The sequence below is a fragment of the Notothenia rossii genome (genome assembly GCF_949606895.1).
Source record: "Notothenia rossii genome assembly, chromosome: 7".
Classification (NCBI taxonomy): Eukaryota; Metazoa; Chordata; class Actinopteri; order Perciformes; family Nototheniidae; genus Notothenia; species Notothenia rossii.
The window spans coordinates 26,553,112-26,577,709 of NC_136905.1; the positions used below are offsets into that span (position 1 = coordinate 26,553,112).

General features: G+C 40.4%; 3 protein-coding genes across 3 annotated transcripts; all 3 read left to right on the forward strand.

The window, feature by feature from the left end:
- Window positions 1-1,098: 1,098 nt before the first annotated feature.
- On the forward strand, window positions 1,099-15,115 carry washc5 (WASH complex subunit 5). Its single transcript, XM_079641076.1, has 29 exons — window positions 1,099-1,185; window positions 1,827-2,104; window positions 2,536-2,681; window positions 2,886-2,970; window positions 3,159-3,259; window positions 3,905-4,097; window positions 4,175-4,327; window positions 4,480-4,593; window positions 5,031-5,202; window positions 5,490-5,617; window positions 5,973-6,102; window positions 6,459-6,571; window positions 7,036-7,202; window positions 7,519-7,594; window positions 7,702-7,812; window positions 9,776-9,916; window positions 10,973-11,053; window positions 11,166-11,267; window positions 11,534-11,713; window positions 11,870-11,994; window positions 12,079-12,241; window positions 12,327-12,429; window positions 12,524-12,603; window positions 12,819-12,922; window positions 13,205-13,334; window positions 13,508-13,604; window positions 13,949-14,102; window positions 14,496-14,583; window positions 14,686-15,115. The coding sequence occupies exons 2-29, from the start codon at window positions 1,919-1,921 to the stop codon at window positions 14,740-14,742; spliced, it is 3,480 nt and encodes a 1,159-aa protein (XP_079497202.1). The 5' UTR covers window positions 1,099-1,185; window positions 1,827-1,918; the 3' UTR covers window positions 14,743-15,115.
- Window positions 15,116-15,199: 84 nt separating this feature from the next.
- nsmce2 (NSE2 (MMS21) homolog, SMC5-SMC6 complex SUMO ligase) lies at window positions 15,200-18,590 on the forward strand. The gene is made up of 6 exons (XM_079641078.1): window positions 15,200-15,485; window positions 15,904-16,016; window positions 16,311-16,464; window positions 17,353-17,444; window positions 17,646-17,752; window positions 18,205-18,590. Exons 1-6 carry the CDS (start codon window positions 15,371-15,373, stop codon window positions 18,314-18,316), a joined length of 693 nt encoding a protein of 230 aa, XP_079497204.1. The 5' UTR covers window positions 15,200-15,370; the 3' UTR covers window positions 18,317-18,590.
- A 2,936-nt stretch (window positions 18,591-21,526) lies between these two features.
- lratd2b (LRAT domain containing 2b) lies at window positions 21,527-23,861 on the forward strand. Its single transcript, XM_079641077.1, has 2 exons — window positions 21,527-21,951; window positions 22,223-23,861. The coding sequence occupies exon 2, from the start codon at window positions 22,405-22,407 to the stop codon at window positions 23,224-23,226; it is 822 nt and encodes a 273-aa protein (XP_079497203.1). The 5' UTR covers window positions 21,527-21,951; window positions 22,223-22,404; the 3' UTR covers window positions 23,227-23,861.
- The last annotated feature ends 737 nt before the right edge of the window (window positions 23,862-24,598 follow it).

Genomic DNA, 24,598 nt, shown 5'->3' on the forward strand with positions numbered 1-24,598 from the left:
ATCACAGCTCTCAGCTAATGAATAAAGTTCAAGGGAAGATAATCTGTAGAAATGCCCTGAAGCTAAGCATAATTTGCATACCAAAGATGATATGCAATTAAAACGTTGCAGCAGTGTTGTATCACTAGACAGTTTCAACACGGAATGAAGAGGCACATACATCAACTGATTCAGGACTGAAATGAAACCTGGCCACAGACAGGTTAAACAAACAGCTCCCTCTATATGACTGTTATTAACCTCTGGCTCAGACTGCTTAAAGGAAGTGCCTGCCAGCGTGTTAGACTTATTGGCAATAAAAGTCCAATTCAATCAGAATTTGAAGGAAACACGAGGGCTTGTGCTTATTCCCCCATGTTGAACATATTTTGGCTGTCAGTTTTTGTCAACACAGTGACAGAGTGTGTGGTAGACCCCAGTAACTACCTACCATCAAGGTTAACTATTTCTCCAGGCAAAAGACAGAATGTCCCCTTCAGAGGCCTACAAGTATATTTTAGTAGGATTTATGTTCAACTAAAGGGTATAAGATGTTACATTTCTTAGCTGTATATTTTGTATTTATGTAGTTTTCCACAGTGGCTTGGTTTAATTGCAGTGCAGGCTTGTTGTCCCTACTCGATCCACTGCAAATCACTGCATCCCATTGGAGCCAGAAATCTGTATTTACACTCACTGAACCTCAGTGTTGTGGAGAAGCAGAAAAAGAGAAACAAAGGATTCAGTGGATCTTTGTCGCCATCTAGTGAAACAAGTACACCAAGCTGAAGTTTGGGACTTAAGAGAAGATAAACCCACTTAACTCAGCTGACTGATTTGTGTCTTTTGTTTAATGGAGTGTATTATATAATTCAGGCTGATAAAAATAAATGTAGATTAGCAAGTAGTTTTACAATTACAAACTATTGCGCCTAATACCAAACTGAGTGCAGAATCTACCCTTAACTGTGAGTTTCGTAAATGTTCGACAATTACTCACCATCCTTCCTTTTATACCCATAGCATCCTTTTAAAAAGATTAATGAAAAATATGTCAATGTAATTCCAATTGTTAAAGTCAGTGGGCCTTACTTGTGCCCGCTCTCCTCCGGCGTGCAGCGTGAAACAAATCGAACGCACCCACTGACAGAGTCATGTGGTCGGTCATGAGGAAGTAAACAGGGAAGAGAGAGAAGATCCACAGAGGCAAGTCTTTTTCCCTTTGACTTATGATTTGTTCTTTTTATGAATTCACCAAGACTTAAAAACTCAGTTTACCAGGATATGTTATTATCTTTTCTTGTGTTGTCGTCTGCAGCAGTATGGTAAAGTGGCTTGCAGGCTACATGCTAACGTTAGCATGAACATAACGTGTATTTCTTTACAACCAAAATGAGTATATTTCAACCAAACAAAAAGGCCATTAAAAGCTAAACAAGTATTTTGAATTTATATTCAAGTGCCTTCAAGAGACCTGGGAATTGTAAAACCTAGAGATGTTAAAATGTTACAAACAGAGACACAATAGGAATAAGTATAGTGTGCCATGTCAAGTCCTCAATGCTTATCAAACTGTATATCAAAGGCCATTACAATGCAAAGCACTCTGATAGTATTATACATGCCAAATAAAGTTAATACTTATGTTATAAGCTATTACCTTGGGAGAATGGCCTCTTAGCCTCTGTCAGGAGAACCAGGACCATAACCATTCATTGTGTTGCTCAAGGAGACCTCAGAATGGTGGATGAAACTCGTCTGTCTGGTTGAAAGAAATAAACTAATTCAAAAGTCTTGAAATTACCCACCAGTTGTTTTCAAATATCGTGTTTTCCTTTTTTTTTCAGCTGGAGTATTTTAAGCAGCCAGTTCATGCTGAAACACAGGCTGAAGTAGTAGCTGTTGTGTGCATCACCCTCTTCCTCTTCCTCCTGCCACGATGCTGGACTTCCTAGCGGAGAACAACCTGTGCGGCCAGGCCATCCTCAGGATAGTTTCCAGAGGAAATGCCATCATTGCCGAGCTCCTGCGTCTCTCTGACTTCATCCCTGCTGTTTTCAGGCTCAAAGACAAGAGCGACCAACAGAAATATGGAGATATTATATGCGACTTCTGCTACTTTAAGGTATGGACTTGATCAGGGCTGGATTTCTAAGGCATGTTGGCCTCAAACAATTAGTTATAGTCTCACGCTTTAGCCTAACTTTTACATACAACAGCTAAACTTCATTGCATATATACTTGTTAGACTTTGAATGTTAGGCACCTGATCCAAGCCTATTGTGATGAAGTAAATATTAAACCCAATAAAAAATGTTGTGGTAGGTAAAAAAATGTTTCTGTTAAAATTATCGATTTCAATATTGACTTTGTGGGGTTGTAGGTTTCCCCTAGAGTTCAGAACATGGAAGATCATGCTCAGTGCACAATTCATGAAGAAGAAAACAAAGCTTTATTATTGAACCAGTCTTTCAAATGTGCTCCCTTTGAAGGATCTTTCTGTATCTTTTATTTAAGTATTGATTGCACTTGTTTCAATGTTTTCTTCTTGCGCAGGGTCCGGAGTATTACGAGGGAAAGCTGGAAGCCAAACCTGAGCTTCAAGACCTGGATGAGGAGTTTCGAGAGAACAACATTGAGATTCTGTCCAGGTTCTATCTGGCTTTTGAGAGTGTCCACAAATACATAGTAGATCTTAACAGGTGAGAAAGGACCTTTAGGGTTTGTTTGTTTTTTAGTTCAGATCCAGTTCAGTAAAAGTTCAGAATACACAACATGTTTTAGTCCTGTTGAAAAACACAACAAAGTCCCAACCTTGATTTGCACTCCCACCCTCTATGTTTTAAACCACTAAAAGTGTTGACTATATAACCATGTGTTGTTATTTTATGTTCTCCTCTCTTCAGATATGTGGATGACCTACATGAGGGTGTTTATATTCAGCAGACCCTGGAGACGGTGCTTCTAAATGAGGATGGGAAACAGCTTTTAGTAAGTAACACACATGCAAATCAGTTTTCATTTTGTAATGTTACAGGAACAAGGTTACAAAATACAAATCTGTTTGCGAAGAGTCAGAATGAATTTTCTGTGTCACTTATTGTGTGATTGATGTACATTCATTACGCATTAGATACAGGTTTACTGAGTTGATTGTGTATGTTTTCTTTTCCCTCCAGTGTGAGGCTCTCTACCTTTATGGAGTCATGCTGCTGGTCATTGACCAAAAGATAGAAGGGGAGCTCAGAGAGAGGATGCTTGTTTCCTACTATAGATACAGGTGCGCTTGCGACTCACACCAACACACACACACACACACACACACACACACACACACACACACACACACACACACACACACACACACACACACACACACACACACACACACACACACACACAACATTGGCTCGCTGACTCACTGCATCAATGTACTCAACCACTCGTCAACGCCAGTGAGCTCGCTCACAGCAAAGATGAGTCATTTTACCTGACTCATACGAGCATTCATTTGACATTTTATACAAAGTGAACAATAAAGCTGGTGTACCTGATCTCTTTTTATCTCTCTCCTTCTGCCTCTCAGATGCATCAACTCTTTATGTAAGAGTCTATAATAGGCTTGAAATGTGATGTGATTACGATGCACTTAATTTGTCTTACTTTCAACGCTCATAAGTTTACAAGAAAAGATTAGTTCTTATATGAATATAATACCAATGTGTTAATGTGGAATTGACATTTGAGAAAATATCTCATCTCGTCACTAACATTTACAGAATCATGCTGGACTGAACTAAATTGAACATTTTAAGCCATTACAGCAACATTATTTAACAATCAATTGATGTGTTACAAGTGATCATCAGAAAAAAAGGAGCTTTTGTCCTCAGTTACCTCAGATTTTAAATCGTCTCTATTTCAGTGCCGCTCGTTCCTCAGGCGACTCCAACCTGGATGACATCTGTAAGCTGCTGCGTAGCACAGGCTTCTCCAGTCAGCCTGGAGCCAAACGTCCTGGCAACTACCCCGAGAGCTACTTCCAAAGAGTTCCCATCAGCTCCACTTTAATCAGCATGGTCATCGGGCGGCTGCGCTCGGACGACATATACAACCAAGTGAGAAACATTTGCTCGAACATACATTTTGATTCACAGAAATGTCAAATGTTCACATTTCACTTCCTGTCCACCAGGTGTCTGCGTATCCCCTGCCAGAGCATCGTAGCACAGCACTGGCTAACCAGGCAGCCATGCTCTATGTGTGCCTGTACTTCAGCCCCTCTATACTGCAAACCCAGCATGCAAAGATGAGGGAGATAGTGGACAAATACTTCCCTGACAACTGGGTGAGACACTTGTTGTTCGCTAGGATTGTTCACTGGAAGTCCTGCAAGCTCGATATGCACCAATAATCATGCCAGTAGATAGAGCTGAATGTAAACAACAATTTTTTGTATTGTGAATGTTGTGCTGAATGGTTAATGTCGTCTACTTGCAGGTTATCAGTATCTACATGGGGATCACGGTGAATCTGGTGGAGGCCTGGGAACCATACAAAGCTGCCAAGACTGCTCTCAACTACACTCTAGAGACTGCTAACATTAAAGAGCAGGTATTAACATTTTACTGGTTAGCTTCAATGTCACAGAGACTTCAGCATCCCCAATTTACAGTCCCTCAGTGAGTATGCAGGTCCTGATAGCTGCGGTCTACAGAATTTGCAAGTCAATACGACTGAGCAGCATTTCAATTGAAACGCAAGGGTATTCATAAAATCAGTGACTTTGGAAAGACATTTTTAAACTTGTCTTGAAAAGTTTTGGTAAACGATGGTGACGTACAGGTACTAACAAAAATGCGCAGTGTCATAGTCATGAAGAACTCTGCAGCCAAATCGGGAGGAGCCAACCACATTTCCCCTGTTTAGAGCGTCAACTGCAGACATTACCATGCTTCCTAAAGGCCACTTTTAGAAGTGAATTAGTTACATATTGTCCATACTTTTAACCATATCTCGTACCCAACACTCACCCATCACTTTGTGTTTAGTCCACTCGGTATGCAGCTAGCATGGAGAGCTTGAAGCCTCAGGTGCAGCAGCTGCTGAAGGAGGGTTTCCTCAGGCAGGAGATCATCCTGGACAACATTCCCAAACTACTCAACTGCCTGAGGGACTGCAACGTCGCCATCCGCTGGCTGATGCTGCACTCCGCTGAGTCAGGTGGGAATATTAGGCAGATTTTTCACTTAGGACCACAATGTAGCATGCAGAAAATTACATAAGTCTGTTGTGATGTTTTAATTAAACTCAGAATAACTTTAAAGTTCAAGGAATGGTGAGAAATGTATACTTCTTCTTATTTATGCAGCCTGAATTTCACTTTTATGAGCTGTAATATTTGTATCGCATTCGCTCCAGACTTCCAAATGAGTTATTCTACCTCTAAAATATGCGAATATACAATGTTTTTTATTGACAGTTAATTGAAATACGTTGTTTTATTCCAGCCTATGATTTGAACAACAAGCGAATGCGTCAGATCAAAGAACAAGTACTCAACGACTCCAAGTACAACCCAAGGATCCTGTTCCAGCTGCTGCTAGACACTGCTCAGTATGAGTTCACACTCAAAGAGGTATGTCTCTTCAACACTAGATAGTATGAATGAAAACATGGAAATACAAGGAATTAAGATCAGATTGAGTACTATTATAGATGTTAAACAAAGGAGCAGGGAATCTGGGCTTGTTAATCTGCTGTCCAACGCTCTGAGCTCCTCTCATGACAGTGTGATATGACTGAATAATTCAACGTGATCCAGCCAACTGTGTTTCTCGTTAGGTGCGTCCGCTCCGTCTCCTATTAGCATACACAGCATATGGCTAGCCAGTCCATCATTAGGAGAGAACACAAACCTAATGTTCTCATTACGCATCTCATCCGACTAATCCCTCCACCATGCCACTGTGTCTGTGCTGTCCCTCTTCCAGATGTTCAAGCAGATGCTGTTGGAGAAGCAGATGAAATGGGAGAGCTTTAAGAAGGAGGGATCGGAGAGAATGACGGAGCTGGCCGAAGTCTTCTCTGGCGTCAAACCTCTTACCAGGGTGGAGAAAAACGGTGAGTTACACTGTTTGTAAGGATGAAAGGATTACACACACGGCTAAGACCTGTGGCTGACTAAAGGAACCTCAGCCGTGCAGCGCTTCACGCTTACAATGTCATGGATTATTTCACATAATGAGTTTAAGTTGGAACTCAGAGAAAAATGTTGAGACAGGGAAACATAGTGGAGAAAAAAATGCATCAAGGACAAGCACAGAGAGGCGGATTAAATAACATCAGTCATACTTATTTCTGTAGCTGCGACTCTAGCTCTAGCAGAGAGACCCATTTTTCTTAACCAACACTTATGAAAAATACTTCAATAACATTCTTTCTCCGATTGTACCAAACCCATTTTTCACTCCTCGCAGAGAATTTACAGGCCTGGTTCAGAGAAATCTCAAAGCAGATCGAGTCTTTGAACTATGAGGACTCCACAGCTGCTGGGAGGAAGACAGTTCAGCTCATACAGGCTCTCGTTGAGGTGAGAGAAAGATAAGGACATTGTTTTTATCCTGGCTTTACATTTTTACATTAAACTGATACCCCTATTTGAATAATTGTGTACTATTTCACAGCTCACTGAGTTCCTTTGATTGCCTCTGCCTTGTGAATATAGCTAATGGGTGAATGCAATAACAATGATAGCAGAACAAAATGACAAATTGAACTGCTATGAAATGTATATATAAATAGAGGCACATCAGAATACATAATAGAAATGTCTTGTGGGCTCAGTGGATTTTAACGCCCTCATTTTCTCCTGTCTGCTCTGCCGCAGACTCTTTACACAATAAGCGAGTCAATGGGTACAGTCTTCTGAGCCAGCACCAAATGATCCTCCGAAATTGAACGAAAGCCAATAAAGGATAATGTCTTTCAAACATTAAGAAAATAAAACGAGTGGATGCAGATATTTGAGTGTGCTGTTTTTGGTTTGGTGTTCAGGTCCAGGAGTTCCACCAGCTGGAGTCTAACCTTCAGGTGTGTCAGTTCCTGTCTGACACCAGGAAGTTTTTGCACCAAATGATCCGCACCATCAACATCAAAGAAGAGGTCCTCATTACGATGCAGATAGTTGGAGATCTGTCCTACGCATGGCAGATCATTGACAGGTACTTGAAACATAAAAAAGGCTGATCAAAAAGACTGGTTATGAAGAAAATGGCCGGGCAAACATGAATAAAAAGAGAAGGAATCCTTGAGTTGCTAAAGCTATGTTAGACACTTATTTTCTGTTATATTTAGTTTTATCACTGTAATATACATTATTTGGTGTCTTTCTCATTGCCAAAAGATGTTAAGACAGTCTGCTTACCTTTCTGTTTAGCCATAAAGACGACCACTGTGCTGTGGTTGTTTTGAGTTCCTTTTCTTTTTTTGTCTGTACAGCATAATTCATTTTTCTCTGTCTTATGTTTTATTCTGCAGCTTCACATCAATAATGCAGGAGAGCATCAGAGTCAGCCCGTCCATGGTCACCAAACTGAGAGCTACATTTCTGAAGGTAAGGACCGGGAATATTAATAACAATGAATACATTTGTCCCCTAACTTTGCCCTAGAGAATTGCGACCCGTGGTGTTTAAAGAGTTGTTTTTGTTTGTGTGGCCAGCTGGCGTCTGCATTGGACCTTCCTCTGCTGAGGATCAACCAGGCCAACAGCGCCGACCTGCTGAGTGTCTCACAGTTCTACTCTGGAGAGCTGGTGGCTTACGTCAGAAAGGTCAGACAATGTGAACTCATGAAGTCACGCTTTCACAAACAAACATTTTTCTTTCACAGTCTTTAACATTTTGTTTGGCACTCTCAAATGAACATGGTTCACCACTTTGACAAATGAGCTCTGCATGCTCTGAATCATTTTCCAGAAGCTGAAGCAACACCTGCAGTCACGATTAATTTCTCTACAACCATCTGTTTGGCAAATTTACCCCAAAAACTAGTGGCTGTGTACCTTATTACCTTCTGGTTTCATCAGCCACATGCCATGTTATGCCAGAAGATTTGCTCCTACTAGCTGTACACAAGATTTTTCATCTAGCACCATCTGCTTTTGAAGGCTAATCTATACTCTTCTGTCTTAACCCAAAAAAACTCAAAGGCATAAAGCAGGCCTATTCAACTGGCGGCCCGCGGGCCAGATGCGGCCCAGAACCAACTCCCGAGTGGCCCAGCCTCCCGTAGCCAAATTCCTACACTAGTACAGACCATGAATGCAACACTCTGCGTTGCATGGAAACCACCAAACCACAACGCAGCACGTTTTTTGAAAGTGCATCTAGTGGTGCTAGTAACGGTGGTCGTATGATAGAAACTCTAAAACATGTCTCTCTCAACTCTGAAGCGTAAACAGAGACAAAACGGTCATTGATCTTGTGGAGCAGATCCAAGTCAAGCTGGACCTTTTCGCGACCGACGTGAGCACGGGTCGGATGCTGCATTTTCCGACGCTCCCCAAACACATCACATCTCCGGCACAAATCACGGATGTGATGACAGATTTCAATGCGAGGTTGAAAGAGAACTTTGCCGGTCGATTGGATGGACTTGCTCTGCCCATAGAGGTGATGGGCTTTGCCAGAGACCCCTTCACTGTTGCAATAGAGGGGGACGTATCAACCAGAGCAAAGGAAGTGGTCCCCTGCATCGACAAGGGGAAATATACACTGGAACTTATTGACATGCAGCGCACTAACGGGCCAGCAAAGTTTTGGAGTGATGTCAAAAAGCAGCAGTTCCCTAACGTTCAGAAAGTAGCGATCTGTGTGCTCAGTATGTTTGGATCAACATACACATGTGAATCAAGCTTTTCACACATGAACTCAATCAAAAGTAGCACTCGCTGCTCCCTGACTGACAGCACTCTTCACCAATGTTTTAGGATTGACATCCTATGAGCCAAAAATCATCATCAATGCTCTTGTTCAAAACAAAACATTTCCCTTCTCCCATTGAGAAAGTCAGCGATGACAAATCACAAATGAGGTGATAGTAAGCACCTAGTTTACTATAGTAGACGTGTAGTGTAGTATTCATTCATATGTTAGTTACCCATATCCCTTGTTATGGGTTTGTGCACTGAAGGGTTTGACAGTTCTTTCTGTATTCATTTAAATGCACTTTGTAATGTGTCTGGGTCAAATGTGACCAAAACGTATGATTTTTTTGTTATTACTTGAAAAGTGAAAAAATAGTATTGCTACAGTACTACCTCTTTCCGTTGCATTGGAGCTCTTTAGCTGTTTTCTTTGTATGTGAGGACATTTATTAAGACTGCTATTATTGTATTCAGTAAATGCACTTTGTGATGTGCCTGGTTCAAAAAAAATAACCTGAATATTTGACTTCTCAAGCAAACAAATGTAACTATAATGTAATGCTACAACTGTGCACTTTTTTTTCAGATTCTGTTAAATTAAGGCTAATTTGTTGTGTTTTTATGCACTTTTTGACCTACCTTTGTTAGATGAACAATGAATAAAAATTGCATGTTTTTCATCGCAGTAATATGTGTTGGTTTAAAATGTGTCACTACCCGATTTTTACAGGCCGCTGAATGTCTGGCCCAGCTGAATTTTGTAGTTATAAAATCTGGCCCAACTGAATGTGTAATTGAATAGCCCTGGCATAAAGTAAGATCAATGTTAGTGCTTACTCAGTTTGTGGTTTTTTGTCCTTGTTTCCAGGTGCTGCAGATCATCCCAGAAAGCATGTTCACGTCTCTGGCCAAGATCATCAAGCTTCAGATCCACGACATCATGGAGGTGCCCACGCGGCTCGATAAGGACAAGCTGAAGGACTACTCCCAGCTCGGGGCTCGCTATGAAGTAAAAAACATGTTCAATATCCTTAGATTACAGATAGAAAAAAAGGCCCGATCCTGCCTCAAAGTCTACTCATCTACTGTATATGAGTCTGAGGCAATCATTCTAGCTGCCAATTTATTTGATCTGATTAGAAAATAAGGCTCTGACACTTACTTGAAAATGCATAAATTATAAATTGGATAAGAAAGGCTGATATTTAGAATTTAAATGTGCCAAGTGACTTTAAAGATCCTTACACACCAAACTGACACCAAAGAACACGTCCCGACGGAACGTCGCCTCACGTCGCCTCACGTCGCCTCACGTCGCCTCACGTCGCCTCACGTCGCCTGCGTTTTGGCAATGTGTCGCACTGGAACACACCGCAAAGACTTCAGCCAACGGCCAAGTTGCACGTACGAACTACGCATGCGTGAGTGGCAATAACTCTCCTTCCAGCAGGTGGCGGTAGTGTGTATTCGTCATTCAAAAGAGGCAAAAACCGGAAGACAGACTGCTTGATAACCGAGAGAGAGAGAGTGCGTGATATAAACAAACAACAAATAGCGTGTGCGTTCCATTTTCACTCCACAGCGAGAAGCTCATGGAGCTTTCCCAAACCTGTGTCGAGAGCTGGAGTTCAATGAAATCTCAGATTTGCCTTCTTTATAGTTTGTTTGGGTCCCTCACTTCCGTTTCGCTTCTCATGCACTGATTCGCTTGCTAAACAGCCAATCAGAGTGATTTCTTTGGCCGACAGCCTTTAGCTGACAGCCTCCCGATTCAACATGTCGAATCGGCGGCAGAAGGTGTCGGCACGGCCGAAAAGACACGACGGTGCAGTACACACAAGACACGACGCTCATCGACGGCCCGAAATCTATCGACGCCGAAAATCGGCGTGGTGTGTAAGGACCTTAAACTCAACTGCAGGCACGTTTCTAAATATGCAGGTAAAGGGACAATATAACAGCTTATATAAATAGCTTATCCTATTACTTTTACATTGTATTGATTTAATTTAATTTAATCCGTAATTTGAGTGGCTAATCATATTTTGTCTTCATGTGATTAAAGGTGGCTAAACTCACCCATGACATCTCCATTTTCACTGAGGGGATCCTGATGATGAAGACAACTCTAGTTGGGATCATAAAGGTAGATGATGTGATAAAGTTGTATGTACTTCTTGAACCTTTGGTAGGACCACAGTGCAGTCTAAGATTACATTACTGTGATTTGACTTTACAAACATACTGTTGTGCTTAAGGTGGACCCTAAGCAGCTTCTGGAGGATGGCATCAGGAAGGAGTTGGTGAAGAGGGTAGGGTATGCTCTGCACAAAGGATTGATCTTTAACCCCAAGGCTAAGGTAAGACATACTATTTGCAATGTGTTGTTCGATGATTATATCTATGTTTTTGTGATTTAAAGTGCATGATCAAGGTGTTGTCATATCTTGGAAGTTTCACATAAACAATACAAGAATAAAAAGTAGTAATAAAACTGGAGGAGATTCCCCAGGACAAAACAATTTGCAAATACAAGTTTTGCAGATAATTGTAATGTATTGGCAATGTCCTTTTGCCTGTGAGAATCAAGGATAACAGTTAAATGAAGAGACTTTTAATCTCCCAGTCTAGTGAGCTGATGCCCAAGTTGAAGGACATGGCGGCCACCATGGATGGGTTCTACAGGTCATTTGAATACATCCAGGACTACGTCAGCATTTACGGCCTTAAAATCTGGCAGGAAGAAGTGTCCCGCATCATCAACTACAATGTGGAACAGGAATGCAACAGCTTCCTCAGAGCCAAGGTGAGACTCATCACAGTAGTAGCCTTTTAAGGTTTCTGATCATGTCCCTGACTAATGCACCGACATCGCGTCACCCCTTTGTGAGAAATGAGAAATGCTTGGGTTGTTTTCTGTCTATCTGTCAGGGTGATTGGTCCTTTACTTTCCTCCAATCAGATCCAGGACTGGCAGAGTGTGCACCAGTCCACCCACATCCCCATCCCAAAGTTTCCCTCTGTGGACGAGTCTGCCACCTTCATCGGTCGTCTCTGCAGAGAGATCCTCCGCATCACTGATCCCAAGTATGCCTCCTCAAACATCACAATGACACGTCTTTGGTTATTTATGTAGATGCTGAATATTGCACCTAATACACTTTCCTACAGGGTAACGTGCTACATTGACCAGATGAACACCTGGTACGACCTGAGGAGCCACCACGAGGTCACCAACAACCGGCTGTTCTCTGAGATCCAGAACACTCTGGGTACATTCGGCCTCAATGGACTAGACCGACTGCTCTGCTTCATGATTGTCAAGGAACTTCAGGTAATTAGCCTACCGTCTCGGGCTGTGCGACTCTAATGCACAAATGGATGCATAACTGAATATATTTGCACTGTTTCCACATCAGAACTTCCTGACGATGATTCAGAGGACCATCCTGAAGGACAAAGCTGTGGTAGATGTCTTTAAAGCCATCCTGTATGCTGTCAACCCAGTCCAGGGTATTGTGGGTAGGTATTCATTCAGGAAATCCTACTAACTGCCATGATTTCCTAATCCTTGAGAAGAATATCAATTTGTGTGTTTTGTTGTTTTGTGCAACAGGTAATGCCAGCAAAGTGTACGCTAGCGCTGTGGCCAAAACCCAAAAGATCTGGGGTGCATACCTGGAGGCCATCATGAAGGTACTGGTTCAAGAAATGTTATAATGTTATAATTTAAAATAATTATTGATAATTAATGATCACAAAATGTGCCTTCTTTGATGATTAAACCTAAGCTCAATTTGCTGTTAAATGCATTTCTATCACCCCCTCCATCATGTATTGTCATGCCACTTCAACTGCCAATGAAGCTATGATGTTGTTAAAATAAAGTGAAATAAATGTGTTTGTTGTAGGTTGGTCAGATGCAGATTCTCCGGCAGCAGATTGCTAATGAGCTGAACTTCTCCTGCAAGTTTGACTCCAAACACCTGGCTGCTGCCCTGGAAAACCTCAACAAGTCAGTCAAATCCTAAAGCACCACCTCTCTAATGTCTCAGTTATTGTGTTATTATATCATTATTATCATTAGTGGTGAAGGGAAAGTATTGCTTTGTTTCCAGACCATCAAGAGGGTTATTGCTTCACAGTAATGGTCATATTTAGGCATTTAAACTCACAATAAATGTATGTAAATGTTTATTAATACCATTTAAGTACTAGTTGATCAATGATGAGTTATTTAAGAATCTTACTCCTTTATTAATCTACCATAATTCAAACTTTATTTTTCCATTGCCAGGTCTCTGCTGGCAGATATTGAAGCTCACTACCAGGATCCATCCCTGCCCTACCCTAAAGAGGACAACACTCTGCTGTACGACATCGCTGCTCACCTAGAGGCCGCCGGCATTCACAACCCACTCAACAAGGTCTGCAGATTATTGCTGTTTCTTTTCACACCATGTGATAAATAATCAATTTGACAAATATTAATGAATTTTTTAAAAACACACATTTCTCCCCCACGCCATGTTCTGTCTCTTTTCTGTGGTTATGAATTTCAGGACACTGACAGTCTTTCTTCTGTTTGTGTTTCTTTCAGATCTACATCACCACAAAGCGCTTACCGTACTTTCCCATCATCAACTTCCTGTTTGTTATCGCTCAGCTGCCTAAACTGCAGTACAACAAAAACCAAGGCAAATTGTTTTACAGTTACTTTAAAAAGCATTTACAGCTTTTAATGTACTGTGGTTGATGATTATTAAGTTGTATACATGTGAGTGCAACTCATACAACCAGTGTTGTGTTACAACCATTATTATTATTTTATAGTTTAAATGTAGTTATTAAATGGGTATGCACACATCATTATTCTAGGAAATGTAGGCAGTCACTACCGGTAAGTTTAAGGATTGAGTGCACACCATATGTTTTGACTAATAGTGAAAAATGATATGGGGGATTATTCTGTCAGTATGCCAGAGTTGGTGCTGCTTCCACATGTTAATGGCCATATGTCTCATGTCTTGTGTTTTTCCAGGAATGACCTGCAGGAAAGCTGCAGATCCAGTGGACTGGGTTCCTCTTGTGCTCGGCATGCTCACCCTGCTCAAGCAGTTTCACTCCAGATACACACAGCAGTTCTTGGCTCTCATTGGTCAGTTCATCCGCTCTATCATGGAGCAGTGCACAAGGTAACAAGAAGACCCAGACTTGAGTACTTTGGAACATTTTAACACTCCTTTTTGTGCAGTTCAAGGTTAAATTATGTTTTAGTTAGCTTGTTCTGAATACTGTTTTGAAATGTATCCTCTAATGGCTTTATTCAAGATTCAAGGCTTTTATTGTCATTCGTACATAGCTACAGTGTAGTAATGTCGATGAAGATCTCCAACAGTGCAACACAATAAAACAGATAAAATAGTGCAAGTAAATACAATAAAATAGAATAGAAGTAGTGCCATAAGAGTCTATATACAAGTGATGCATCATTTTTAAGGTACAAACAGGTGAATGTTATGGATGTTCTTAGTTCAGGTGTTTAACAGTCTTACTCACATTTGAGTGTCCATTTGCCCCTATAATAGTCAGAAGATCCCTGACATGCCTTCTGATGTGGTGGGAGCGCTGATGTTCCTTGAAGACTACGTGAAGTATACAAAACTGTCACGCAAGGTAGGACAACCTTGACCCTAGTAATGCTGCTAGTGGTATTGTCAAATGTGTTAAAATACATTAAATGTATATTTCTCTTCTTTTTTTTCCTGTGTCCTTTAGGTCGCAGAAGCCCATGTGCCAAGTTTCATTTTTGATGAGTTCAGAACAATACTGTGAATATCCGGATGAAGCATTTTAATCATCCCATTCTGCTTTTTTTGCCATAAACTGTTGACATTTGGACTTGACATATTAGTTAAAAACAGAAGTGTGTTACTAATAACATTAACAATCGCTTTGTTCGATTAAGTGTTCCAGTAAGCCATACTTAGTCTTAATTATTTTTGTTATTTACACTTATGTCTACTATAAAAACAACTGATGACTTGTTTACTTAAATTGTACATGATGTAATTGACCGATAATGTCTTAATGCACTAATAATTGAATGTACATAGATAAATGTTTAAATAATCTATTGCCAACTTTATGTGTTTTCACTTTGTGCCGTTTCCAAAATAAATTCTGTAATAAATAAGATTGTTTTAAATATAGTGTTTTTCTTTTCAGTTGATTATCTTATCTTTTCGTAAAGGGTTTTATTTTGAAAAACAAACCCGGAAGTGGGACCTTAGCTTAGCCATAAGTACTGTTTTGTGTACAGTTTTCGCGGGTGATTAGTTTTAGCCAGAGCCTTGTTTTTGTTTTTTAGCCCAAACGTATCGGGTATGCTGCAGGTACGGTTGGCAAGCTAGGATAACGTAGCTACACTTTGTGTTGTTGGGAATATCAGTCATCCTTCGTAATGTCTCTCAGCACCGTACGCGGAACACTGTCGAGTCTGCAGTCCTGTCGGGAGGAGATCGGGACCACAATGGTCATAGTGACAGATGTGGCTATAGACCTGGCGGAATCTCTTGGTAACAAATACAAGTACACTCAGTAGTGTTGTGCTGTCACTAGCTTTGCTGCTCCTTCTTCAATAGCTCTATTTTATACATACAGTCTATGTGTTTTACACTAGGGCCTTACCCACGATTTTTTGTTTTGAATTAGCATTAGTAGTAGCAAATTAGCTCCACGTTGAACAGTTCATACCACTTACATGTTAATGTATTGGTGATCATAGTCAAATATAATAATATGCCTGCATTAGGCATACTGTGAACCTACTGCCTGAACTTTTAATACATGTGTTTGTTTGTAAAATGTCAACACAATTTTGTATGCAAGACTTTTACGGGTAACCTAGTACATTTGTAGTGTGTTGTTGTTACTTTTACTCAAGTAGATAATCTGAAAATGTTGTCCCTCATGTTGTGTGCTGCTAAACTACAGGTGAAGAGACGAACCCTGGCATCGAAGAGATGGAAGCCATGATTCTGGAGTGTGCCAAACTGGACAGGGAGATTAACTGCTTTGTTGATATAGTGCAACAAGTCACAGGAGAGGTGAGAGCAATCTGGCCTGGTCTAATCACATAAGAGGAAAACACCCTTAGCCCTTTACACTAAATGATCCGGTGATCCTCAAGATGCATTACTGAGATAAGGGCTTAGATGTAAGGAAAGTGCATAAAGATGATTAGTTCTTTGGAAGCTTACTCATGCTAGCTTGTGCTACGCTGTGCACAACCAGATCTTTTGGAGTGGCAAGTCCAAATATCAAGGTGATGGGGGTTTTCTGGATATCAGGGAGAAACTCTGAAGTTGACTCTGCATACTAACCTACCTTTAATTCTGTAGGTGACCTCACAGCAGCCAGAGGCCATGTTCAGCCTGTCTGCCACGGTGAAGGAGCGCTTCACAGAGAGAACAGCCCTGCTCTCTGACGCTGAGCTGCAGAAACACCAGAAAGTCGTGGCTTTCAAGGACGGCATCAAGAACACTCTGAACCAAGGTACGACCTGGAAATAGAGGAGAAATAATCAGAATTGATCTTCTCAATGAAATAAAGTTAGGAATTATAAAATACTTTGATGATAGCTGTGCTTGCAGGAGGGAATCTGAGCCAAGGACAGACAGAATTATTGGGTCCTTATTTCGTAATAATTAGCCTAATTTTAAACTCCCTTTGTTTACTGCTGAATAATTATGTTTGCCTGTCACCCTGTAGCAGTTATTTTCTGCTCTTTAAGTGTCCCTATGTGACCCCTTATTAAACACATGGCCACACTTTGACACGGCCATATTGTTTTCTGTAGACGCTATAAGGGAAGTTGCTGCTTCACCAATGTTAATCTCCCAGTCTGATTCATTCCCAAAAGATGCATTGTGGATGGAAACATATTTTAGGGTGTGAACAGAAATGGTTATATGAGATAATGTCATTTGCAGTCAACATATTATTTTGTATTCTGTGAAGCTCTAATCCATCAATCATCATAATTGGTAATCATATGATTGCTAAATCACTTCATGTTCATATTGATGAAGACATTAATAAAGCTTACATTTTGCTCTCCTAAAGACTGAAGTGTTACCTTATTGGCTGGACCATTGCATCACTGCGTGGAAGAGTGCAAGGATGCATCATGTTTTTTAATACCCTAGACTATGTGTGTTACTTTAAAGTGAGATTTGATGAAAGATGGTGAAATGGGGCAAACATTAACTCCTTCATGTGGACACTGGTATATTTTTGAAGCTAAATTATATTTGTTTTGGCATTAAAATAACATGCAAAATTAGCTCTGAATGTATTATCTATGTGGGACATATTGTCATTGATCCAGGTCATCATTTATCTAGAAATGTGGAAACTGACTGTATGTATAATATATTTCAGGCAACGAAGAGACGGCAGAGAACATGGAGGAGCTGGATGAAGACATCGCTGTCACACAAACCCAAGTGAACTTCACCTGCCCACTCACACAGGTAGACTTTTCCAGCCTCCTAATGTCTTATTCTTACTCATTTAAATTGTATTATTACAACTCTTCCTAATTCCCTACAATAACACACTTGTTTCAGTATCTTCAGCCATAAAAGACCACATTGATTTGACGTTTTAGTGGCTAAAGTTGTGTTTCTTTGTATATGTATCATATAACAATCCACTGTGAATGTGCTTTCAAGGTGGATATGGTGAACCCGATGAGGAACAAGGAGTGTAATCACCACTATGATGAAGGGGCCATACTGGCAATGATCAAAGCAAGACACAGCCAGAAAAAGAATTGCCGGTAAGACGCTCTCCCTTAGAGGACTGTTAGAAAGTTGAGTCAGGTTCTATTCTATACATCGCTGCGTGCTAGCGAGGGACAAGCAATCTGCCTTAACTCATATTTTCTTTATGACACTGCTTTGATGTCAGAAATAAATTAAATGTAGCGGCTTGTAAAGAAACGCTGATGAATTCCCATTGCCTGTCTATGTTGTTTTCTTAGACACCTGCCTATTGTCTGGAGTCCCCACTGCGGCTCCACTTTATCCACAATTATAGCTACAATACTCAAGAGGCCTCCCATATTGCGATTAAGTTTAGAACTGATTAAATGCTGCAGTACTCGGCCACATGTTGTTGTCCCTCAAGTGTCTGTCAGTATCAATGTGGATATTTGTGCGCTTTGTGTTAATTTGCATATTCTATTTGTGTGTTTGGATACTCTTTGAATAATATTGTTGTTGTCTATAGTTGTCCTGTGGTGGGCTGTGGGAATACAGATGTGAAACAGTCAGATCTGATTCCTGACCAGATCCTGAGGAGGAAGATCCAGAGCAAGAAGACAAGCGGCAACCGGACGTAGTACTTTTCTTTATATTTGATTTGGCATTCATCATTATACCTGTGCCATGGTGATTATTTGTTTATAAGAAAGGAATATGTTGTTGAATCTTTTACTCAGTTCTGACCTGCTGATGCTTGTGGAAAATGTACATTTAGATTTTATACCTCAGTCGGCAACCCTGCCACTAGTTTAGAATCTAAGAACTGAGGACTTTTATTCCAAGGGAAGAATCTTTTTGTACTCCAGTGTTTTGAATTTAAATAAAGCTGAAGATCTTTTCATACACATTTAATACAGAGCTTGCATTTATAATTGGGAGTATGGTACCTTTACCTGATGCAGTAAGTCGGCAGAACCACAAGAGAGCAGTGTCTGCATGAGGACACATGATTATTGTTGGAAAGACACTTATCTGGGGTTCTTTAATTATCAGCTTCAGGTATGCTGAAAGGATGTTTGGAGACTTGTATCCACTAACTATAAATCCAGGCATGGTTCATTTTAGCCTGAAGTTAGTGAGCCTATGTACATTGAATTCAAATCATGAAGAAACATTTAATTCATGTTTAAATTTGACTTATCACTATTTTATAAATAACTGTTTATTTTCACAGATAACTGAAGTAGGATACTAGATCTACTAAATTAATTTCCTCCAAATCACTTTTGTGAATGTGCCATAAACAAACCATTCTACGACATTTGTGAGACTGCAGTTTGTACTTATGAGATTAAATCCCTTTCCTGCATGCTATTCCTGTGAAGGGTCTTTGTTCCAAATAAAAACAAACAAAGGCTGTGTTAAGATGGAACTAGGTGAAGCTAATCTTTTAATAACCTTGCATCAGGCCTTATAAAAAGTATTTAATTGCGCTTCTTCTCCGAAGTGTGCGTCACACAGCACTCAGAGCATTTCGCCAATGAACATTAACTGGCAACAAATTGTCTACAATGTTGACTCATTCATTTCCACACTCTACTTGATTTCGCATTGGCATTCGGCAAAGCTCATCTTGTTTACTGAACAACATGTGAAGTCACAGGTAATTTAACAACAAGGGTTCAATTTATGGGAAGTGCACGCAAACACGCATCAGCATTGCATTCAGCGCATCACAGGCTGAGCCATTAAGCTGCTTCTTTGGAGGGAGGCAGAGCTGTAAATATCCTCAGAAATTCAATCTCAACATTATACAGACATTCCATGCCGAGGAGAAGAAAAGCCTCCCAATCGATTCCCCATAGAGGCTTGCTTTGTTTGATCAGGAATTCACATTCATCTGCTCAGAGAAGAAGGTGTAATGGCTGCCTGAGACACTGTAAGCCTCCATGTGTGGCATGTCCAAGGAAGATTGTACCCTCTGGCAGGAAGAGAACATAGCCTCACTTGTTGGCATATGAGTCCTGGATGGAGAGGAGGGGGGAACAGCAGGGTCTCAGCTGAAGCTGGTACTCTTTTCTCACACTGCTTTGTATGGGCTAAATCCAAATAGTATGACACCCATTAAAAGAAGAAGTCTGGGTTATTATTTTATGGGTAAATTGACCTGCCTCTTTTAAAGGGATTAAAACCAGCTCCTATAGACTTAGTTAATTGCACATAATACCAGACCTTTAAAGAAAGTACTGCTAATAGCATTATGTAAGTCTTGTATGATTAGGACTCCTGTGTTCCTATTCTTGAGTTGCAAACTTGGATTATGCCTTTTCACATATTTTGACATGTCACAGTATTAAAACACAGGTGTCAAATGAACTGAATGATGGCTGACTTGTGGTTAGCTGCTTTGGTCGCAGGGTCCTGCTAGTGTGCCTCATGACTTCCTGAGACACTTGAATAGTTCTGGTTATTAATAACACCTGTGCCTTTTATATGACAAGTCTGCTGAAAAGTTTGATATAGTCAGAGTGCATTTAAGATATACTAACATTTCTCCGCTGGCATCAGGTTCAGATATGGAATAAAACTATAATTTTAAAGTCAGTTTGAATATTATTGTATAACGTTGTATCTGATTGTTTAAAAGGACATAACCTCAAATGTCGTGGAATAATGTAATTCAATTAATATGTATACCCTCAGTTTAGCAGCACATTTAATTAGATCAAATAAAAAAAGTCTAGGTTTGAACAGAATTTAGTTTCAATCAGTAGCATTCTTTTTCTTTGAGATACTAATCCTCCAATTACATCACAAATCCTTTTACAATGTAAAAAGCTTGTACTTGTTAAGCAGATTTCTCATTTTAAAGCTCATTTCATCATAGCAGACAGCTTCCAGAGTATGGAAATATATAATAAGTTAATAATTAACTGGAACAATGATTGGCTGAAACGTATTACCCAGTGTTGATAACAAAGGGGAGAATGTCATGAGAAAGGGTTCTTAATGACTTTTCCCTGCACTAAATCATTCATTGTCTTTCTGTCCTTGATACAGGATGTACATGCTTCTTTGTTCATGAAAGTTCCAATTTTTTTTTTTTATCTCCCAAATTAAGTTTTCTTCATGGGCTGCACCTTTTTAGTTAGAATTCAATGTAAACTGCTCTTTTTATTTAAAGATGTGGAAGTATAAACCAAACACACTGCATGCTTACTGCTATATGTTTTTGAGTTTAAGGATTATCCTTCACCTAAAGAAAAAGCAATGCATTGATCACATCAATGTATAAACTCCAGATCGTTTGTGTGGTACTGGGTTTATCCTGACCTAATAATACACTTTTTATTTTAAAAGTATTATAGGCTCCAACAAAATGCATTCACATTTTATTATATTACTTTCATCCAATAAAAAAATGTGCTAATTATATTGAACCAATTACATTATTTTATTTTAGTAAACGCCTTAACATAATATTATAAAGTCTGCCAGTTGTTTTGTATTGTTTTTATCAGTGGTGGGCCACATTCTAGTATGACTTTCAGGTGCTTGTACTTGAGAACTTCCATGAAATGCTCATTTAAACTTCTACTCCACTATAATTTGCCAGCAATTAATATTGTACTCCACTACATTTATTCACAGCTCTAGTCAGCTACTTTGCACATTAGATTAACATTTCAAAAATATAAATCAACTAATAAATCATCATGTATGAGTATAGGTGAAGCTACCAAGCAATATATAGTAATTCAAAACAATGACACCTTTTTTATACAGTCTATGCTTTTACCAAGTGCAACATTGAAGTGATGAACACATTAATGCATCAATAAATATCATATACAACAATTATACATAAATTATTCTGAAATGGGCCGCTCTATTTACTTTTTATTTGTGATGCTTTTGTACTTCTACTTACATGGATACATGACTTCTTCTTTTAACATAGTATTTCAACACTGTAGTAGACCCACGTTTCCAATTAAGATATTTGAGTTATTCGCACCTTTGTTTCTGATAATGTATAATTTATTTTGAGAAAGTACCACCGGATATGTAAATGAGGTAAAAAGGCGTACTGTCGCTTTAAAAGCCAACACCTCCCAGCAGTCCCCGGGTGAGTTTCGCTGCAACACTCGCTGTGGTTCATACTTCAGACAGCACAGACTACAGCCACACACAGGAAGCAGCTCCGCCAGCACATACACTCTCATTCCGGTTCATTTTACCGATGTGACAACAGGAGGGAGCTGAACTGCAGGTGAGCCTACTCTCTAGAGAGTTTACTGAAAAAGAACCGGACCAAATGTAGAGTACAACAGCTTCAACATGACAACAAGTGTAGTGATATTGCACTGTGCGATCACTAGCCTCAGTACTGTGCAGTAAAAAGTATCCAGCTGTAAAAACGGTGAGGCAACAGGTGTGTCAGGTCACACCTGTTGGGAGAGCTCTGTATAATAGTTTGACTTGCAGGTTGGTTTGATGTGCTTTGAACTCCTTGTTTGAGCTACTCTTGTTTATTTATACAGGGTGGCGCAGTTGGTGTTCAAACGGAGGATCTATACAGCCGGACATGGATTACTGGATACATTGGATTTAGTTAAGACGCGGCACAACACTGCGCCTCTCTCCGTGTCTCCTCCCCGGTGAAAACAGGTGGATCCTGTTTCTGTGTTCAGCTCTACCTCCTCTCATCCACCTGTCACCTTTCATGGGGAACCAGGTGGAGAAACTAACGCATTTAAATTACGCAGAGGTGCCAACATCGGACCCAAATGGGTTCGAACCGGACGACAACGGACCGAGGATCGGCGTCTCTTACATTTTCTCCAACGATGACGACGACCAGGACGAGAATCTGGACCGCTTTTCATCGGAGAAAAACATGGTGAACCACGAGGAGAAGCCCTTCGACCCCGGAGACCAGCTGGAGTGCTCGATCTTCTACCGGGAGGAGTGCGTGTACGAGACAAACACCGGAGCTGAGACCCACTCCGCGGAAAGTCTCCTGAACAAGTGCAGACCCGGAGACCTGCTGGAGTTTTTGAACACCGGACAGTATCCCCAATGGGCTGTGTACGTCGGGGACTTCCAGGTGGTTCATCTGCACCGGGCGGAGATCAAGAACAACTTTCTCACCGATGTGAGCCAAGGCAAAAAAGGCAGGATAGTGAACGGCCTCTACAGGTACTCTGCGCTCCCGCCGGAGGTGATCGTGCGTAACGCCCTGGACCATGTTGGGTCCAGAGACAGAGAGCTGTACTGGAGGAACTCTGAGTGCTTTGCCGCCTGGTGCCGCTTTGGCAAACGGGAGTTTAAAATCGGAGGGGAGATAAGGATAGGAAAGCAGCCGTACAGGTTAAAGTTACTCTTTTCGGAGAAGAAGAATCACGTCCTGGAGTTTCAGAGCTTGGAGGACGTGATCATGGAAAAGAGGAGGAACGATCAGATTGGCAAAGATGCTGTGATGCAAGAGCTGGCCAACCACTTGAACACAACAAATGAAATCAAAGAGGACTATTTTGCCAACTGACAGTGGAAAATGCAAACTTTTCACGCTGGAAAACAAAGCAGTCAGTCCAATAAGAGCTATGTCTGGGGGCTTGGGTGCATGTGCCACTCAAGCACATCCTCAGAGGGTGTTACAATTAATAATTTCCCCCTGAAATCAGGGTTGATTCTTGTTTCATGCTCAAGTGCATTAGCAAAGCAGATACAAGCGTGAAAACAACATTTGATTCACATCGAAAACACTGTCATGTCCACCCCCTCTTTAAAATGTGATCATACATACTGAACCTTAAGGGAGTGATGGATACATTATCAGAGCTGCACCTGCAGGCTAATCATTTGGGGTTGAAGAATTTAATTGCCCATAATTATCTTTCTAATCCAAGGAATCTCTGTGTGAGTGCTGATAGCACTTGAAACTCAGGTGATGGAGATCAATAGATGAGACGGCTATGTATTTTTGTTATTGTGTGAACCTTGAGGATTCCCTTCTGTTGCTTTTTATCCAATCATGACACAGCTTTACCCACCCTTTGAATACTCTGTGGACACTACGACTGTGCACTTTTACTGATTCACCCCTTTCAACAGTTTATTTTTTTGAAAAGAATATGTTTGTATGAAGGTATATGGAAATAAATATATATATATATATATATTTGAACAGTATTTTTCTCTTTTTAGTGAAGGATTGCAACTTTTACCTTTTTAAAAAAATTAATAAAAAGATGTATGGCAATGCTGGCACAGTGCAAATGAATCATTTCATGATTCTCCGGAAAGGTAGCATGACTCTTAAATGCCAGCATTGTTTTGTTTGGTTGTGTTCCAACATTGCTGCACATTTTGCTTTATTTACACCTCTGCTGACTGACGAGAAGTCATTTTTTAAAGTTTAGCCGCAGGTTAAGAGTGTTGCTCACCCATGGCTTTCCCTCCTCCTGCTGGAATTACAGCCATTAATTAAATATCGGTCAAAAGTGCAGTTTTAAATCGTTACACCCACAAATTGGCTCAATATTCATGCTTCCAAATCTATTTTTTATGAAGATACAGACCGCATTTATGTAGGATAAAAATGTGAGTTTAAGATTGTCATAAGAAATGGTCCATGAAAATATATTATATATCAACAACCGGAAGTAGATGCACAATTGAGATACCTATTATGTTAAATATAGTTGAAGTAATGTCAAATAATAAATAGGCCTGCTCACACTTAGAGGCTGCGCCGGAAATTACAGTTGGCTCTGAGGTTGTTTTGAACTGTGAGACATCTTGTTTTTTCCCCTGCGTTTCAGAGGAAGCTGATGACTCCCTCATAGCCAGTCGGTCGATCACTCTCTCTGCCGGTTTGCTCTCCTCTGGTGATATTTGCATGGAGATAATACCAT

Excerpts from the sequence above, each read along its gene's own strand:
- washc5 (XM_079641076.1), top strand. The coding sequence starts at position 1,919 with ATGCTGGACTTCCTAGCGGAGAACAACCTGTGCGGCCAGGCCATCCTC. Across the intron at positions 7,203-7,518 it reads GCATGGCAGATCATTGACAG|CTTCACATCAATAATGCAGG; the intron begins GTACTTGAAACA and ends TTTATTCTGCAG. Across the intron at positions 12,430-12,523 it reads CCCAGTCCAGGGTATTGTGG|GTAATGCCAGCAAAGTGTAC; the intron begins GTAGGTATTCAT and ends TTTGTGCAACAG.
- nsmce2 (XM_079641078.1), top strand. The coding sequence starts at position 15,371 with ATGTCTCTCAGCACCGTACGCGGAACACTGTCGAGTCTGCAGTCCTGT. Across the intron at positions 15,486-15,903 it reads AGACCTGGCGGAATCTCTTG|GTGAAGAGACGAACCCTGGC; the intron begins GTAACAAATACA and ends GCTAAACTACAG. Across the intron at positions 17,753-18,204 it reads AGCCAGAAAAAGAATTGCCG|TTGTCCTGTGGTGGGCTGTG; the intron begins GTAAGACGCTCT and ends TGTTGTCTATAG.
- lratd2b (XM_079641077.1), top strand. The coding sequence starts at position 22,405 with ATGGGGAACCAGGTGGAGAAACTAACGCATTTAAATTACGCAGAGGTG.